Raw genomic sequence first — 18583 nt, forward strand, 5'->3', positions numbered from 1 at the left:
CCGTTCTTATTTCTGCCTCTTTCCTTTGGAGGAGAGGGGTTCCAGACAGAAGCCGGAATGAAAAGCCTCTGTGCCCCCCTCCCCATTCTTATTAATGTCTCGGGATGAGAGGGATTTCAGGGAGAAGCCGGAATAAAAAAGCCCCCCCCCCCATTCCCAGGGATGTCAGTGAACTGGGAGTGGTTCCCTCCCTCCAGCTAGGGCAGATAGTACTGGGGGAAGGAGGGGGGCAGTCATTCCCGTGGGGTGGGCATCTTGGGGGAAGGCTGTCTCTCTCCGCTGGCCTCCGCAGAAAGGGCTGGTTTTCCCCACAGTGTAGATAATGGTGCTGGTGCTTTAAAAAAAGGGGAAAAAGCTAATCCCTGTTGTGGAGTAACAAAGCATAGTTTGTGAGGCAAAAAAACCAGCACCAAATCAGCAGGGTCCGCCTTTTGGTGGTTTGTGTTTCAAAGAAGTGTGGTTTTGGGGCGGGGGTCTGGGAGCCACAACTGTTCAGGACTGCTTTGATCCCCACCTGGGGACCACTCTTGTTGACTGACGATGCACTAGACTCATATTGCAGGCTTCTCGGATCCCTGGCTGTGAGGTTGTGGCTCTTGCTTAAGTGTTTCCTGCATTCAAAGCACCCAGGTCTCCCAAAACCTGACGAGCAACTTCTTTAGCTTAGGTGTCCCAATCCTGTACAGCAACTGGAACCAGTGGTAACTGTTTGCTTGTTTGTTTTCCTTCAGATCAGAAACTCTTACAAAGTCTGTGACTGGTCATATATTTAAGGTTTGGAAACTTGCGTTCCCTGTGAAGTGTCTGTGGGAGTCTCCTTTGGTTGACAAGAGTGGGGCAAGAAGAATCCAGGAGCTTTAAGTCCTTCAGGAAAATAGATCAGATGTGGTTCAGTCTTTAAGCCACAGGCTTCGATCAGTATGAGAAGTATTTAGAGTTTATCCTGGAATGAAATTAGGAGTTCACTTGAGCGGTTCGTCCTCAAGAAAATATCGGAAGAATTTTAGATGAAAGTCTGAAGACCTGTGCTCAGTCTCTTGAAACTTCCTGTCGGTGTTCTGCTCATCTTTTATAGGATTGTGTGAGAGAAGGTAGATGAATTCAGCCACGAACACTTAAATACAAGAACAAGCTTACCTAGCTGCAGATATCTGTGCATCTCACATGTGGGTCGGGCAGTCTGTTGCCTGGAAGGAATTGGGATTTGCCATGAGTAAGAAGCTAGTAGAGAGATTGCCCTACTTAGCATAAGCGTTATTAGCAACCTCTTCTTGGGAATGTATGTTGGATGTTAGCTGCTGGCTGGGCATGATTTTGGGGCCCAGTATTTGGAGATTGTCGAAGAAGTTGTGATTATGTCTTTTTTCATACTTGAGTTTGGGTAGTAATTAATCTGACTCTATATAGCTTATCATTTGGAACACTTTCCCTATGAAGAAAGGTTAAAGCACTTGGGGCTCTTTAGTGTGAAGAAACAACGGCTGAGGGGTGCCGTGATCGAGGCTTATAAGATTATGCATGGGATAGAACAGGTAGAGAAAGAAGTACTTTTCTCCCTTTCTCACAATATAAGAACTTGTGGGCACTCAATTAAATTGCTGAGCAGTCAGGTTAGAACAGATAAAAGGAAGTACTTCTTCACCCAAAGAGTGATTAACACATAGAATTCACTGCCACAGGAGATGGTGGAGGCTACAAGGATGGATGGCTTCAAGAGGGAATTGGATAAGCATATGGAGCTAGGTCCATCAGTGGATATTAGGCACAAGGTATAGATAGGAACTCAGTCTGGAGCAAGTAATGCTCTGTATTCTTGGTGCTTGGGGGGGGCAACAGTGGGGGGCTTCTAGTGTCCTGGCCTCACTGCTGGACCTCCTGATTGCACCTGATATTTTTGGCCACTGTATGACGGAGTGTTGGACTGGATGGGCCTGATCCAACATTGGCTTCTCTTATGTTCTCTCTTGGTTAGCCTTAAGATAAGATTGCCTCGGTGTGTAGGGAGAAACTTGGAAGCCAAAGCCTGTAGCTTTACTGGCTCTTGGACCAGTTTAGAGTGGGAAAACTGGTTGAGTTGTATCTCTGCTTACCAGTTACATCTCAGGATTGTCCCATGCCCCTGGGAATTGGAGACTGATTATCATTCGTCCTTTATCTTGGTGATGAGTGCTCTGATGCACGTATGTCACAAGAGATAGGAACTGGGACTTGCGGCTCAACTAGGCCTCAGAAGAATGAACATAGGCAGGACTCTTGGGATCCTATGTTGACTTTTATATGAAATCTCACAGTGTGTGTGCTTTCCCGCGTTCATTTTCCTGTTCATAAAGTTCCTCTGTTTCAGCATAGGATTAAGGTAAATATTAGTACAGGCATATGTGACTTTGATCTTGTTGCCTGAATTAAGCTGCTTAAAGGAATTGTCCTTTAACACTGGTGGTTATTGTCAAAGGAGAGCAATAGGACTGCAGAAATGGTTCCTGTTTGGGCAGAGTGATTCCTTGTATTGTTGCCATGCACCTTTCTGATGTATAGTCACTTAATATTGCATCACAAATACAGAAACTAGCCTTAGTATCAGTATATATTGGGTACCTTATGTACGGTATTGCTATCTTTTCTCCTCTTCCAGTGCAATAACATAATGGTTTGAACGATGCCACTGTTTTGCATTAATGGACTTCTTGAGAAGATATAGCCAGACCATATTAAAATGTCTGTGTTTGTTCTGTATGTAAGCATCCTTTCTGTGCCGCTGAAATTGTTAGGCACCAGCATTGTGGGGCAAAATTTTTCCCCAAATAGATTAGATCCAAAATAGATTAGATCAAAAATGTTCCATTGCTGGATTTTTCCATGGAAAAGTTTCCACCCTACATATTTAAATGTAATTTGTTTATCTGTAGGTATCAGGGTGGTTGCACTTTGAATCAGTAATCCTATATGGTCAAAATGTGGGATATGAAGCCTTGGCAAACCCCAGTGCCATGGTCCAGTCTTGTACATGGTGCGTCTGCCACCCTTTGCTATCGTGATTCAAATTGTGCTAATGTTTTAGAATATTTAAATTTGAATCAGAAAATTGTCCAATTCATATTTTCACTGTCAGGCCCTGGGCCCTTTGATCTATGTTCCTCAGACCGGTGATGTCTCAAGACCAAGGGAGGGACCTCTTAGCCAGTCTCCTCTTCTGCTGTTCAGGTTCCAGGTAGCTGGATTATAACCTAATGCTAACAAGAAGAGATTAATCTTGGATTCTTCCCTGTGTAAAGACACAGTAATCCTGTAGCTTTGTCCTAGAATTATAACGTTTTCAGGCGAGACCGTATCTCCAGTAGACGTCCCTCTGTATCTTGTGCCTCGACTACCATCCCTGGCTTCCAACTCATTCTTTCTCACTGGGTGGCAGACTTCCTAATTCTGACCAGCCTTTGTCTGGCAGTGTGCTGTGTGCCTCAACTTGCAAGGCTCTAATTTGATTCACAGGAACATTCAGCATGGCAGGCCTCTGGGGACGGACACTCTGTAGAAGGGAATGTCTGTCAGTGCAGCATGGGAATATCTGCCTGCGCGTGAAAGATGGAGAGCTTTTCATTGATTGGCTGTCTTTCCAGAACACTTGCCAGCGTGATTCTATTATGACATGGAAAATTCTCTTTGTAGCCTTCCTAAGGTAGCAGATTCTACCTGGTGTGCCTGTCCACTCTTTCCAAAACAGGGTTTGTGAACACATTTCTAATTCTTTTCTTGTTGGGCAGAGCCAGATTGAGTGTCTGCACGACAGACGGGATACTACATATCCACCGCACATTTCTAGTGAGAAGGGCTCATTTGATAAAATGATCTCCAGCGTAGGTGAGGAAAGAGGAGGCTTACCGCCTCTGTCTCTTAAACTTGGTCTGGGTGCCAGCATACTGGTTTTATAGTCTGCTCAGTTTAACCTGGAATACTTCTCAGAGCCAGTTTGGTGTAGTGGTTAAGTGCACAGGCTCTAATCTGGGAGAACTGGGTTTGATTCCCCACTCTTCCACATACATGACCTTGGGTCAGTCACAAGTTCTCTCAGAGCAGTTCTCTGAGAGCTCTCTCAGCCCCACCTACCTCGCAGGGTGTCTGTTGTGGGTAGAGAAAGGGAAGGAGATTGTAAAACGCTCTGAGACTTCGACGAGTGAAGGGCAGGGTATAAATCCCATCTCTTCTCTTCTACTTCATGTTAACCTCCGTCTCTGATATCAAGACTGGAAGATAAAACTCTTGGAAATACTTGTGGATGGAAGTAGCACATTGCTGCTCTTCATAGGTTTCCATTAGACGAATACAGTGGTTCTCAGATTGTGGGTCAGGAGCCAAAAGTGGGTCACAACTCTTGCAGGTGGGTTTTAAGGAAGGATGAGAAGGAAGGAACAGAGTGAGCTGGGAGAGGAGGCCCCGAAGGGTTGTGGGGCTAGATTGTGAAGTTGGTGCATAATGGCAATGAAATATAGCCTGTTGCTCAGTAACCCTATGTGTTTACAAAGACTAAACAAGAAAAATAGAATATAAACTTTTACATGGTTGACTGAGATGGGATTCCTGTATTTTATAGGAGGGAGGGGAAAGCAGTGTGATGTGACTGTACTATTTGGGACTTAATTGCAAAGTAAGATAAGAAACGTATCCCATTTCAAAAAGTTTGAGAATTACCAAGCTACTGTTGATCTGATAATGCCTTGTGCACTTTTTGTTTCTGTTGTAGCAGCGTTATGAGTCATTGGCGGTGCATGACCAAGGAATGCCTGAACTGTACTTGTCCTTCAGACATACCTGCAATAGAAAGCCAACAGGAGTACTACGGCTCTTTCTCTAGCAGTTAGACTAATTAGAACGGTCAGAGTAGACAGTACTGACCTTGGTAGACCAATGGTCTGATTCATTCTAAAGCAGCTTCACGTAGAGGATTCTCTGTGCATCTCCCACAGAATCCCTAGGTGTTGCAGAGGATTCTGGGACGCATTGTCAATCTGGAACGGCGGCACCATTTCAGACCCCGATGTGACCGTGCATCCTAGAATGTGGCACAAGCACTTACGTGGCTGTTAATGCTGGGGAAGAACAGTAATGGGGGGACAAGCTCTTTTTGCAGGGAAGCTTATCTGCTGCTGCTGAACTTTTCATCACAGAAATCCTAACTAGTTTCCAAAGATTCCCAAAGTTTTCAGGAGCGCAGTTTGAAAAGTAAGTAGAAGAAGAAGAGGAGGAGATTGGATTTATACCCTGCCCTTCACTACCCAAAGGAGTCTCAGAGCGGCTTACAAACTCCTTCCCCTCCCCATAACAGACACCCTGTGAGGTAGGTGAGGCTGAGAGAGCTCTTGACAGAAACTGCTCTTTTTCAAGAACAACTCTGACAGAACTATGGCTTGCCCAGGGTCATCCAGCAGGGGCAAGTGGAGGAGTGGGGAATCAACCCCGATTCTCCCAGGTTAGAGTCTGCGCACTTAACTACTACACCAAACTGGTAATGGATTAGACTACGGAGTGTCTGGAACCCAAGGGTGGGAGGCCCCTCATGCAGCCCTGTTTGTGTAGTTTGTTGTTCCTTTCAGGTTGCTTTGGCCAGCCTCTTAGCGCTGTGCTGGAGAGGTCCTTAGACTTCAGAGGAACTGACTGATAAAGCAGGCCCTCCTCTTTGGGCTCCCCGCCAAAGCATCACATTGTGTAGCAGCCTTTTAATTCAATTGCATATAGCTGGCCAAGCCAGCATTGCCTTTCTCATTGGAAGCGTGCCGTCTTAAACAATGGCTGCGCTAAAAATCCGCTGAGCCCACTGCTTACCTGCTTTTATTAGCCAGAGAGCTGACAGCTGTAGTTTCCCTCAGCTGCCCACCCCCCCACGCACAAAGGATGGATTAACTCTTGAAGAGTTAATGGAAATGCCCTCTGTCCTTGCCACAGACGCTTTGTCATCGTAACCCGTCAAGGATTGTGGACCCCAGCGGAGAGAATTTCTTGTATCAAAGAAAAGTTGTACAGCACCTTTTATAGAGTATAAAGGGGAGGGTGGTATTGTTTCAGAAAAAGAACAAACCCATTGAGGGGTTTCTTTTGGTAGTGAAAGCTATTTATTGCACCCATCTGGATTGTTTGGGTGGCACATAAGGATTGGGGCGTCATCGCTGCTGTGTCGGCCTGATTATCTTCTGTGCATTGCATGTATGTAGTTCAGGAGTGTAAAATGGGACCTGTTCTTTTCCCATATGTTCCTGTAATCTTCAGGGGGAAAGCACAAGGAGCCTTTTGCAGAAACTTGGGGTCTGTGCGCATGCTCGGCGTCTCCATACACATTTCTTCCGTCTGCCACAGCTATATATGTCCCAAATGTGTGAAAGCTGAGGTTCCTGTCTTTATGTAAACACGCCTGTTCCTTCCCTCTCTCTTTATATGGCAATGTATTGTAGAAAGCTCATAATTTTAGCAGTAAAATGATTGCTGGCAATTGTTTGACTTAATCTGACTTGTACGCCTCTTCAGCCGGCCAGTAGATCAGACCTGATGTTGTTCAGTGAGGCAGTCTCTCTGTAAAATCAGGTACTTCCTTTGGTTATATAATTTACTAGGTCCTTCTCCTCACCAATGTTGAAGGGTTCCTTTTCCTTGAAGGAGTTCCTCTTCCTTTTGTGTCTCACCTTTCTGTAAAGGTAGCTTAAAAGTTTAAAATGTTAAAGTACAAATTTAAAAATGCCCACAAAAACTGTAAGCAACAGGCACCAAGCTTCAGACCCTTCATAAAACTAGCAAAAGCTGTAATAAAAAGGCATAGGTGTAAACTATCTATAGGGGGCAATATCCTCCCTTAAAATGGCAGTAGTAGAATGTGAGCAAAGGAACAAAGTCAGTTTCAATCCTGAGTTCAGTCTCAAAGGAAAAAGACGTTTTTAACAGACTCTAGTAGGCCAATAGTGAGAGGACTGCTTCTTCAGGCAGGGAGTTCCGAAGTCTATAAGCTACTGCTGAAAAATATAACTCCCAAGTGCGCTTATTTAAAACAGGCACAAGGAAAAAGGCAGCATCAGCACATCTTAGGTACAGGCATGTTCATGTGGGCCAACAGGCTATGCAGTACTATTCAGGACTTTAAACAGCTGCATGAAGAATTTTGACCCAGAAACAAATGTAAGAACTGGGGGCACGTCCCTATCAAGATCTTTTGGCTGCCACTTTTGACACTCACTGACGTTCCCAAACCCGTCTTGCATAGTCAAACCTAAGTGTTACCAAGTCACCTTGACTGAAACCAGTTCCGCCATTTCCAGGAACGGTCACAATTGGTAAACCTGCCAAGGTTAGTTAAGGCATCTGTTGGTTTGGGTTTTTTAAAGAGCAACAGGGTAGTGTCTTCGACTATCCCAACCCACAGATGGCTTCTCTTGGTGGGGAGGGAACCCAGCCCATTTCCGAACAGACTACAACTATTCCCTCTTTGGTTTCAAAGCCACAATGCTTCTTTTGTCAGTGGATTTGTCAGCATCGAGCCCTTCCCAGTTCAAGGTCCCTGCTGCCTCCCTGGGTTTAGATGGAAAGAAGAGAATCGTGTCTCATCAGCATGCAAATAGCATTTTGTTTTTCTAAAGAAGAATCAGGCTTCGTAGCCTAGTGCTCGATATCCTCAGTATGTCTGCGCATGATGCATACTTCTTTTTCTAAAGCCTCGGATTTGCTGTGCACAACGGGAATGCGAAACGGGGCTTTCTGCAATCCCATGTTGTCTTCTTGTTGCTCTGATCCGGATGTCGTAAGAACTGGGGGCACGTCCCTATCAAGCTCTTTTGGCTGCCACTTTTGACACCCACTGAAGTTCCCAAACCCATCTTGCAGTCTTGCATAGTCAAACCTGAGTGTTACCAAGTCACCTTAACTGAAACCAGTTCCGCCATTTCCAGGAACGGTCACAATTGGTAAACCAGCCAAGGTTGGTTAAGGCATCTGTTGGTTTGGGTTTTTTAAAGAGCAGCAGGGTAGTGTCTTCGATCATCCCAACCCACAAATGGCTTCTCTTGGTGGGGAGGGAACCCAGCCCATTTCCGAACAGACTACAACTATTCCCTCTTTGGTTTCAAAGCCACAATGCTTCTTTTGTCAGTGGATTTGTCAGCATCGAGCCCTTCCCAGTTCAAGGTCCCTGCTGCCTCCCTGGGTTTAGATGGAAAGAAGAGAATCGTGTCTCATCAGCATGCAAATAGCATTTTGTTTTTCTAAAGAAGAATCAGGCTTCGTAGCCTAGTGCTCGATATCCTCAGTATGTCTGCGCATGATGCATACTTCTTTTTCTAAAGCCTCGGATTTGCTGTGCACAACGGGAATGCGAAACGGGGCTTTCTGCAATCCCATGTTGTCTTCTTGTTGCTCTGATCCGGATGTCCGAAATGAAAGTGATACTTCAGGTTTCTGACACCAGCCCCTCTTCTTGAGGTGGCTTTTCCTCACCAGGCAAAAGGCTTATACCTCCTTGGTCAGAAAAGCGAAAACGGGCCCTTGCTTGCTGACGCAAGCTGTCCTTAGTTGACACTCCATTTCCCTGCCCAATGATTAAGGCATTCTGTTTCAAAGCCAGCAGGCAGCTGCACTTTAGCGGAGAAGCAGAGTGGTGTATAATATGGATGGGAACATTTGCTCGAACATACGGTAGCTGCTGCCTTCACGCTGTTCTTCGAACGTGCAAGGAACCTTTCACTCATCTCCGAAGGCCGCTTTCAGACTTCCCTTCTAATAGGTGCACACAAAGTGAACTCACAATGTACCCGCAAGGCTGTAACGTGTGGGCAGCAATTGCATTATTGGAGACAAGTATGCATTTTGGTTGCAGCTCCCCGTTTGGGGGGGGGGACATACGGTGGTAATAAACACGGGTTTGTCTCCCAGTGACATGAGCACTGAATATAGAACAATTTATAAGGTAAAGGTTTCCTTTGCTCGAAAGCCAGTTGAATCCAACTCTAGGGGTGCGGCGCTCATCTCCGTTTCCAGGCTGAAGAGCCAGCGCTGTCCAAAGACGTTTCCGTGGTCATGTGGCCGGCATGACTAGACGCCAAGGCACACGGAACGCTGTTACCTTCCCACCGAAGTTGTACCTATATATCTACTTGCAATTTCTTGCTTTCGAACTGCTAGGTTGGCAGGAGCTGGGACCAGAGAACGGGAGCTCACTGCGTCACGTGGCACTCGGGTCTCGAACTGCAAAACTACTGACCTTCCGGTCTGCAGTTCAGCGTCATTTATAAGCCTTACTTTAACTAAGCATAGATCCAGGTGGGCAGCCGTTTTGGTCTGAATCAGCAGAACAAATTTTGAGTCCGGTGGCATCTTTAAGACCAACAAAGGTTTGTTCAAGGAATGAGTTTATGTGTGCCTGCACACATTTTCAAATACATTGGAATAGAAGGTAACAGTTCAAACTTATAGACAGCTTTTAACTAAGCATGGTCCATCATTTAATCCAAACTAGCTGAATCGAGTAAGGTTTAAAGTTGAGTGTTGCTCCTATCTCGCTTTATCCTGCTGGAATCATTCTAATCTCATAGCATTACTTGTGGTGCAATCCCAGAGGTAACCTGCCTTGACAAATCATAACAGAAGGTGGTGGTTTGGTAGGTTCTGTCTCCCTACACAAGCTCATGATTGGTACGTCTTTTTTTGGGGGGGGGGGGTTGCCTTTTTGATCTTGGTGCCCGCTTGGTGTATGGGGTAGCTCCTGGAGGGCAGGAGGCCTCGGGTTAACTATTTGAAAGAAAGAAAAATAGAGGGGAATTTGATTGTTGTACTCTTAAGGCTTCAAATCCTTAATGTTAAAAGCACATGGTATGTATCTTGCTATTTTCGTTTTTTTTTAACAAGACCCAAAACTTTGGATGGAAATACATAACAGGGCAGTATCTTCAAGTTCAGCTTTTGTAACCCCCTGTTGCTCTTTTCTAGTGCTCTGATTTTTGTGTGTATAAAGGTGCCATCAAGGTGCAGCTTAGAGCACCCCTGTAGGGTTATCAAGGCAAGAGACAGACGTTCAGGGGTGGTTTGCCATTGCCTGCCTCTGCACTGACCCTGGACTTCCTTGGCGGTCTCCCAACCAAAATGTTAAGCAAGGCTAGTCCTGTTTGGCTTCCTAGCTCTGATGAGATTGGGGTAGCCTGGGTCATCCAGGTCAGGACACTTGAAATTAAGGTACTGCTCACCTTGTCTGAGTGAGCAGGTGAGGTGTCTACTTGCCTCTTGTGCCTTTTGCCCCAAAGGGGTTTCCAGTCTCTTGAATGTGGGCAATGTATAAGTGGGGAAGGAGGGAGTCTGTGATGAATGACAGCTGATTTGTAGAGGCAATGGGGGAGAAGGTCTAAACCAGGGGTGTCAAACATAAGGCCCGGGGGCAGGAACTGGCCCACCCAGGGCTCTTATGCGGCCTGCGAGCAACTAGTGCAAAGGAGACAGGAGACTACCCGAGGTGGAATGGACAGAGCGACTCTGATTGTGGTTTCAGCATGGCGAAACAACTTCATCTGCAGCAGTCATGCAGTGTGGGAGCGTCTGCCCAGTGCTGCACCACTTGGTCTCTAGTCTGCCCATGTGGGTTTTCCTTTGCACGCCCCTCCCAGCCCATAAGGCCTTGCAGTGAGGATACACCAACTCAGAGCTTACCAGCTGCTGTCCTTTATACAGTTTATGTCTCCACTACCTGGCATTACATTTTGTGTCGCACATGGGCTGGCCCAGCAAAGTGACAGTTTATGTCAGACCCCGGCCCTTGTGACAAGTGAGCTTGACACTTCTGGTCTAAAAGAATCAAACCATCTTAGAGTTCAGTACCGCAAAGAGATAAATACAGGATCGGAAAATAATTAGGAAGCGGACCTTTAACGGTAACAATTCTCGGCCTTTATTTAATGCAGTCTTAAGAGATCCTCAGAATGCTATCTGAGCAATCCTTAGGGAAGTTCTTTCAGGCGGTCAGTGTTATGCCTGTAATACAGGTGCAAAGGGCGAAGGTGAGCGTACAGTGGCTTGAGTAAGCCACTTAATGAGTTTAAGGCTAAGGTGAGGTTGTACTCTGGACATCCTAGCTTAGAGCTCACTAAACTACACTCTATTATTCTGGTCCCAGCAGGGCGCAAAGCTTTTCTTTTCTGTTGTACCATGGCCCTCTTTTAGGCTGCCTGATTCTCCTCTTAAGCCTTCCCCATATTGTGAGGGGTATGCCCAGATCCCCTTCTTCTCCATCTCCCCATCCCTTCCGGCAGCCCTTCAGATACAGCTACTCTTTCCTCCCTCCCTCTGCTCTATCAAGGCAAGACTTGATTTAACAGGCGCCCTTGCCTGCCAAAAGGCAGCCAGCGCCTCGGCCTCTAGCTTGCGTCTTGCAGGCACGCTCTTTCATTGTCTGGTTTCCTTCAAGCTGAGGAAAGGCAGCCACTTGTCACCAACTTGCTGTGTCACTGTCGGCGGGGACAGTGACGACGTAGTTACTCTGAGCTTGGCACATGGCAAAGCAGTCCAGGCGCTGTTGGAAGGGAACGGATGCGCTGGTGAGGGAAGGGGGCGCGGTAGCGCTGCAGGAAAACTGTCCGCTGTTTGTTCTGTGGGGGTGAAAGGCGAAGAACAGACTTGCTGCTTGGGGGGGGGCAGGAAGCCAGGCTGTTCTCCCAGCTGTCTCAGGCCCCAAGAATAAACACATGAACGAATCTAGGAAGCCCGTGGGTAATTTTTAACTTGGCTCTTTGGAGGAGGTGGGGCTTTAATGGCTAGAACAGGGCGTGGGGGTTGGCCTCCTGGAGATGTTTCCCTCACTATCCAGAGTCATAAAAAGCAGTGGTGAGGAAGGATTTTTTTTGTATAATAACACTTTTAGTGGTTGAATTAGGGCCCAGCTGGAGTTAGACTGCTGTGTCGAAATAGGTCCTATGGGCTCCTTGTCTTGCTGTGGAGGATCTGCAGTTCATTCAGCTGGCCTGGGTTCCAAGCCAGATGACCCTAATAAGGAGTCCACTTCTGTGGCTGCATTCCACTTCCCTGCTCCATATCATCACGGAGTTAGGGGAAGCCCAGTAAGCCAGTTTGGTGTAGTGGTTAGGAGCGCAGACTCTAATCTGGGAGAACGGAGTTTGATTCCCCACTCCTCCGAGTGCAGCTGCTGGTGTGGCACTGGGTCAGTGACAAGTTCTCTCAGAGCTGTTCTCTCACAAGCAGTCCCCGAAAGAGCTCTCTCCGCCCCACCTACCTCACAGGGTGTCTGTTGTGGGGAGGGGAGGGGAAAGGAGTTTGTAAGCCGCTCTGAGACTCCTTCGGGTAGTGAAGGGCGGGGTATAAATCCAATCTCTTCTTCTTCTTCTAATTTCTGATGGATTGTTCAGCCCCTGCTGGGACTTTTTGGAAGGAATGCTAGGCTGAGTGAAGCTGGTCTGATCTGGGCAGGGACGTCTTATGTTCTTAAGCAAGAGTGCCTGCTCAGGACAGCTTACCGCAGATTACGCTTTCACCATTAAGGAACCTTTAAGCATGCGCTGTCGTGTTGTGAATTTAAAGTGCATTAGCGTGCCAGAGGCATTCAGGTTTGTGGGGAGGGGGTTGTACATGCTTTTAAGCATCATACTCAAGGTTATTATTATTATTACTACATTCGGCTTATATACCGCTCCTTCCCGAAGGCTCAGAGCGGTTTACAGAGAAACATTGACAACCTAGCTAGGGCCACATAGTATAGGGGAGAGTGAATGCCTACCAGGCAGTGGCACCCGAGCAGGGTGTGTTCGCTAGATGTTAATCATTTTTCCGGCTCTTTTTTCTTCATGGTGGGCTCATTCCAGGGCGACAATGTCTCTGCGAGGCCCCTCTCTGGCGTGGGCCCTCAGGTGCGTGGCTGCGCGCAGCTGCCGCACTGGCCTCATTGGCTCCACCCGTGCTGGGTTGCTGGGTTGAAATCAGCCCACCCTGGCATGATCTATAGCCTGAGTGAAATCTGCCCATTTTGGAGGCATTCACACATTACCAAAACCAGTGAGTTTTCTCTGTCCAGTTCTTTCTGCTTATTAGTTGTAACTTCATTGAACTTTAACTGTTTAGGCTGTAGCCGTAAGCCTGCCTAAGGAACAGAGCCTTGTTGAATTCAGTAGGATGGACTTCTCAGTAGAAACATAGAAGTTGCAACTCTCAGGTGGCATAATAGTTAGCGGGAGTAACACGGTGGGAACCGGCCTCCGCTTTCTTGGTTTCTTTGTCCTTTGTGAGCTGCAGATGCTCTTCTTCCTTCAGAGTTCTTGTAGAATCTCCATCTTCAGAGCCCTTAGGAGGATTCCGTAGGCCCCTAGGAGGAGTTCTGGTTACGTCATGCTAATAGCCACGGCTGGGAAGCTCCTGACCTAACCTTTGCCAGCCACAGACTGATTTTCCCGGCTGACTCATTTCCAGCCCCTCCCAAGCCAGCCCTGTCTGCGTAGCTTTTGGTTCTTTCTGGAGAGAACTCTGCCCGGAGGGAACAGCCTTGAATGAGGTCACCTGGTCCCAGCATGTCTAGGGTGGGCAGCCAGCCCCAGTGACTTCCGGGGGGTAGCATGGAGACACAGTAACTTTACAGAGCAGGTTACCATGAAGATGGGTATGGAGTGCTGTGAAGAAAGGTATTCCTCTTTTGGAAACCATAGATAGTGAAAGCAGTTTGACTACCTGAATTCCTTCCCCATACCGGAGGAAGGACTGGTTATTGGAGAGACACCACCTTTATATGTTCTGGCCTGATATTTTACTGTGCCTCCCAAACAAACCTGGGGGAAATCATGGAGTTCCAAGAGCCTGTCCGACTCTGTTGCATTTCTGTTGCTGTTGCATCAGCTGAACTGTCATGACTGTGACGTTCCGTTGCGTCGTTGAACACTTGGAATAGCCCTGCCTGCCCGGCCAGCCTCTGAAGGCCAGTGGCATCCCTGTTTCCTTCAGCCAAAGGTGCTCTGGGTCTTGTGGTACAGGAGAGGCATTTTGGCAGCCAACAAGAAAGGGGAAGCTGTTGGCTTGGCTCCTCAGGTGCAGCAGCTCCTTGGATAGTACAGCAGCTCCTTAGACAGAAATAGCATTGCTGCCTGAGGAGGGGAGTGAGATCTTTGCCAGTCTCCCCCCTTTCTGCTGTGAACTCCCACTTTGCCCCCCATCACTCTTCCTGGGGTCCTATGCACCTGCAGGAGCACAATTTGGAGGGGTGGCACAGAAGTCTCCAGGAGGGGTGGGGGGAAGCCAGGAAGTTGCCTTCCTCTAATGTGATTCTGCTCACTGTCCGTCGGATCCAGGCCATCGCTTCTTGCGCCCCATCTATAGTGGTATTTGTTTCTCCCCCTGCTCCCCATTTGCCGTATAGTATGGCAGCCTGTGTATTGAGTTTGCCCCGGAATCCTATGCAAAGGAAGTCTGTGAATTGGGTGTGTCATGTAGACTATAGACCAAGCCTTGTTATTCTTACAGCTGTCTCTTTCTACCGCTTGCATTCAGATGTCCAGCTCGCCGTTGTCCAAGAAGCGTCGCTTGTCTGAATCTGAGACGAAGTCGGGTTCAAACTGCTCCTCTGGCAAATTGGTACAGACTGACCTACGCGAAGCGCCTGCCAACGTAAGGCCAATTGGGTTGGTTGGGGAGGGTGTCCTACTGCAACCTGCTCTGCTTCTTATGTGTGTGTGGGGGGCAGTATCAGTTTGATAGGGAAGCTAAGCAAGGTCTAGTAGCCTTTGTTTTCTTTTTATTAAAAGGCACGCTATCGTGATGGGTTATATGGAGTGAGGTTCTGTATACATAAAGAACCCCTATGTGCTTGAGGAGTATGTCTGCCTACTTTTCTCCTTCTTAATTACCGTTTTCGTGACAAAAGTCATAAACAGGGAGGTGTCACACGAAAAGGGAAGCCTAAGATTTACTGCCTGAGTTAAAACGTGATTTTACTACGGCTGCCAAAAATTTAGCCACACACAAAGTTACTTGTTCATCTTCATCTCTTGGTAACCAAGAAGACGTCGCTTCTAGAGAGAGCTAGAGACCTGCTTAAGCAAAGGAAAAATTAATTCAGCCCTCACATCTGAACATTCAGGGCAATCCAAAAGAATATGACCTATTTTTAGTACCACATCCACAGAAACCTGTTAAAGTGCGGAATACCATTAAACTTTGTTAACAACACTGTCATTGGCAGGGTGTTCAAGCGTGCAAGCATAAATGCCCTTTCGGACTTCAGAAGAGATAATTCAAAGAGGTAGTTTGGCAGTTTTATCAGGGGAAGAATATCAACTGAAAAGGATTAACATACTCTGCAAGCTCCAACCACCTACTTTTCAGTAGCGTTTGGGCTGTACTCAAGTGCAGTACTTTTCCGCACAATTGTGGTTGGCAGCCATTTGCATATGTGGGGCAGAGTGAAGGGGTGCACTTGGAGTTAACCTTCCTTTAGACCAGGGGTGTAAAACATGCGGTCTGGAGGGCTTCTATCAGGCCCACAGTGGAACTGGCTGTCTTCTGCTTCTTCTTCCACTTTTGCTGCTGCTGTGTCATCATAGGTTTGCAGCTTACAGATACACACCTGAACAGCATACTCAAGATTGCAACAGCACAGACATCTTGATGCAGTAATTCAGAGCAAGAGATGTCAGTTATCAGACACAGTTAAATAAACAACATATTGCAAGAGTGCTAATGTTTTAAGCATGTTTTTATTTTAAGTTTAAAAAAACTGTTTGTGTCCTTTATAAAATTTATATCTCTGCTACCTGACATTACATTTTATGACACACATGGCCCGGCCCAACAAGGTCTCATTTATGTCAGATCCGGCCCTCATAACAAATGAGTTCGACACCCCTGCTTTAGACTTTTGCTTCCAAACCCTTAACAGCCTCATTAATTGCAGCCCCTTTTACTTTCCTACACAGAACCCCAGCTAGCTGCAAACAAATGTTCAGAGTAGCAGCCATCAAATAAGTACAATTATTCTCTTTTCCTCCAAGTCAATACAATTATTTATGCTCTCTTTAATAACTGCAGCAGCGGTTGGTTGGGGATTGGCAGTTTCTCTACATGTAGGGAAACTAGTATTAAGCAGCTGCTGAGCTTCTTGCTCAAGAGACTGCTGACTCTTCGGGCCTTCATTCAGGCGCAAAGTAACAAATCTGTGTCCCTGAGCTGGATAGCCCAGGCTAGCCCAATCTCATCAGAAGTTAAGCAGAGTCAGCCCTGGCTAGTACATAAGAACATAAGAGACGCCAATGTTGGATCAGGCCAAAGGCCCATCCAGCCCAACACTCTGTGTCACACAGTGGCCAGAAATACCAGTGCCATCAGGAGGTCCACCAGTGGGGCCAGGACATTAGAAGCCCTCCCACTGTTGACCCCCCCCAGTTATGACAATAACTTGGCATTCCGTGACACCCAAGGACCGCCCTCAGAATGCAGTCTTGCCCGGAAACCTACTTGAATGCTCAATCAGGCAGGATGATCCCAGGCACCACCCCCTCAGATGGAAAGCCTGAACACCAGGTCGTGACGTCATCAAAGGTAGTCATAACATTCCCTGAACTCTGCAGTTGCCAGCTACCGTCACAAGTGTTTTAACTTGCAGTTTCTCATGTACTCAACAAGATATTCTCTTGATTCTTTCACTGCAGTATTCCAGACACTTCACACTAGCTTACACTGTTACTGAGTTCAGTTTCCCTTGCATATTTGAGTGTATATGCCTATCTAATTCCCTTTTGAAGCCGTTCATGCTTGTAGCCGCCACCACTTCCTGTGGCAGTGAATACATAAAGTACTTGGAGGCATAAAGTACTTGAATACATAAAGTACTTGGAGGCAACTTGGGGGCAGGCAATGGCAAACCACCTCTTAACATCTCTCGCCTTGAAAATGCTACGGGGTCGCCACAAGTCAGCTGTGACTTGACGGCACTTTCCACCAACAGGCAGTCTGTGTAGGCCAGCAGTCTTGCCTCCAACCAGTCTAAAGCTTCTCGTGCACAAAAGAAGTGCCTGAAGCAGCAGGAGACTCCTACTTCCTCACTAAGTCATTCACGTAGAGATTAAAAGTGCCATATGTGTGACAAGTAGGTAACTTTTTGTTTCTCACTTGATCTCCTTTTCTGTTACCGACTTGAAAGCTATGACAAGGGTAACTGGGATTTTTAGGATGGAAAAGCTTCAGATTAGACAGCCCGAAAAGGGAACAAGTGTGTTCGGAATGCAGTTTGAATACGTTTATACGTATTTCCTTCGGGATGCAAACAATGTGTCCTCTAAGCCCCTGGAGTCCGGTGAGCAAAAATTCTACTTTGTGAGCTACTGGCATCAAAGTTCTGAGCAAGTGATTTGGCTGCTTCATAAATTAGTTTGTTCTGGAGCCCTCCTTCCTGAGCTAAGACAAAAAGCTGTGAGCTGGAGGCTAAAAAACTGAGCTAGCTCACACTAACTCGGCTTAGAGGAACACTGGATGCAAATAGAACATTCTGACCTCCTCTGCTGAATGGAGGATTCATTGGGTGTTTGGAAGCAGCATCTACATAGCAGTGGAGGCATTTAAGGGGGGTGAGGGTGAATCCAATGAGGAACATCCCTGGCCCCTGTGAAAAAAATGGCCGTATTGGCTTGTGTGATCTTTCCCCCGTGGTGCCTGGCTGTTTTTGTTTTTTGGCATATGCTTTCACATGTTAGAAATGGAAGAGGTAACTTGCGGAACAAGTTGTCACCGCATTTTTTTTTTTGGGTTTGTCAGTGTGCCACACTATCTGTGGCACAGTGGTAGCCCTAAGAAATAGCACTGCCTGTGTTGCTGTGGGTTCTGCCAGTGACGCCCTTCCCTTGTTTCCAGGGTATGGCCAAGAATGGAAGCGAAGCAGACATTGATGAGGGTCTGTACTCGAGACAGCTGTAAGTACCAGAAGGGCATCGGTATGCAAGGCGGGCAGTCCATTACCAGTATAATGGGTGGGAGGAAAGATGAGCCAGAGGTCCAGCAAGTTTGTCAGGTGCTGAGACCAATGTTCCCGCTAAGCTGTGGAGTCCTGTGAGCAAAACTTCTACTTTGTGAGCTACTGGCATTAAAGTTGTGAGCGAGCGATTTGGCTACTGCATCAGTTAGTTTGCTCTGGAGCCATCCTTCCTGAGCAAAGACAAAAATGTGTGAGCCGGAGGCTAAAAAACTGTGAGCTAGCTTACACTAACTCAGCTTAGAGGAAACACTGGCCGAGACACTGTTGCCTCTGGCATGAGATACCCTGGCTTCTAGCTGGGCAAGCCTGGATCCAAGGTTAATCCTTGTTCTTTTTTTCCCACCCACCTACCCTGGATAGGTATGTGCTGGGCCATGAGGCCATGAAACGGATGCAGAATGCCAACATTCTGGTCTCTGGGCTGCGAGGACTGGGCGTGGAGATCGCCAAGAACATCATCTTGGGCGGAGTCAAATCCGTCACAGTCCATGACCAGGGGGTGGCTGAGTGGTCGGACCTTTCCTCCCAGGTAGGACCCTTTCCCATGTGCTCAGAACCCCAAAGTATATCCTCTGGTATAGCCGTGCTTCCCGGAACGCTGACCGACGCCCTCAT

At 47.1% G+C, this 18583-nt stretch overlaps 1 protein-coding gene across 2 annotated transcripts in view; it reads left to right on the forward strand.

Moving 5' to 3' along the window:
- The window catches only part of UBA1 (ubiquitin-like modifier activating enzyme 1), a 63750-nt gene that overhangs the window by 25049 nt on the left and 20118 nt on the right, over nt 1–18583 (forward strand). For both annotated transcript variants that reach the window (XM_015406175.1, XM_015406176.1), the window contains exons 2-4: nt 14494–14610; nt 17848–17906; nt 18329–18497. In XM_015406175.1, the coding sequence (XP_015261661.1) occupies nt 14494–14610; nt 17848–17906; nt 18329–18497 (345 nt within the window). The remainder of the gene's footprint in view (nt 1–14493; nt 14611–17847; nt 17907–18328; nt 18498–18583) is intronic.

This window comes from Gekko japonicus, unplaced genomic scaffold, assembly GCF_001447785.1.
Source record: "Gekko japonicus isolate JY-2015 unplaced genomic scaffold, Gekko_japonicus_V1.1 scaffold1076, whole genome shotgun sequence".
Lineage (NCBI taxonomy): Eukaryota > Metazoa > Chordata > Lepidosauria > Squamata > Gekkonidae > Gekko > Gekko japonicus.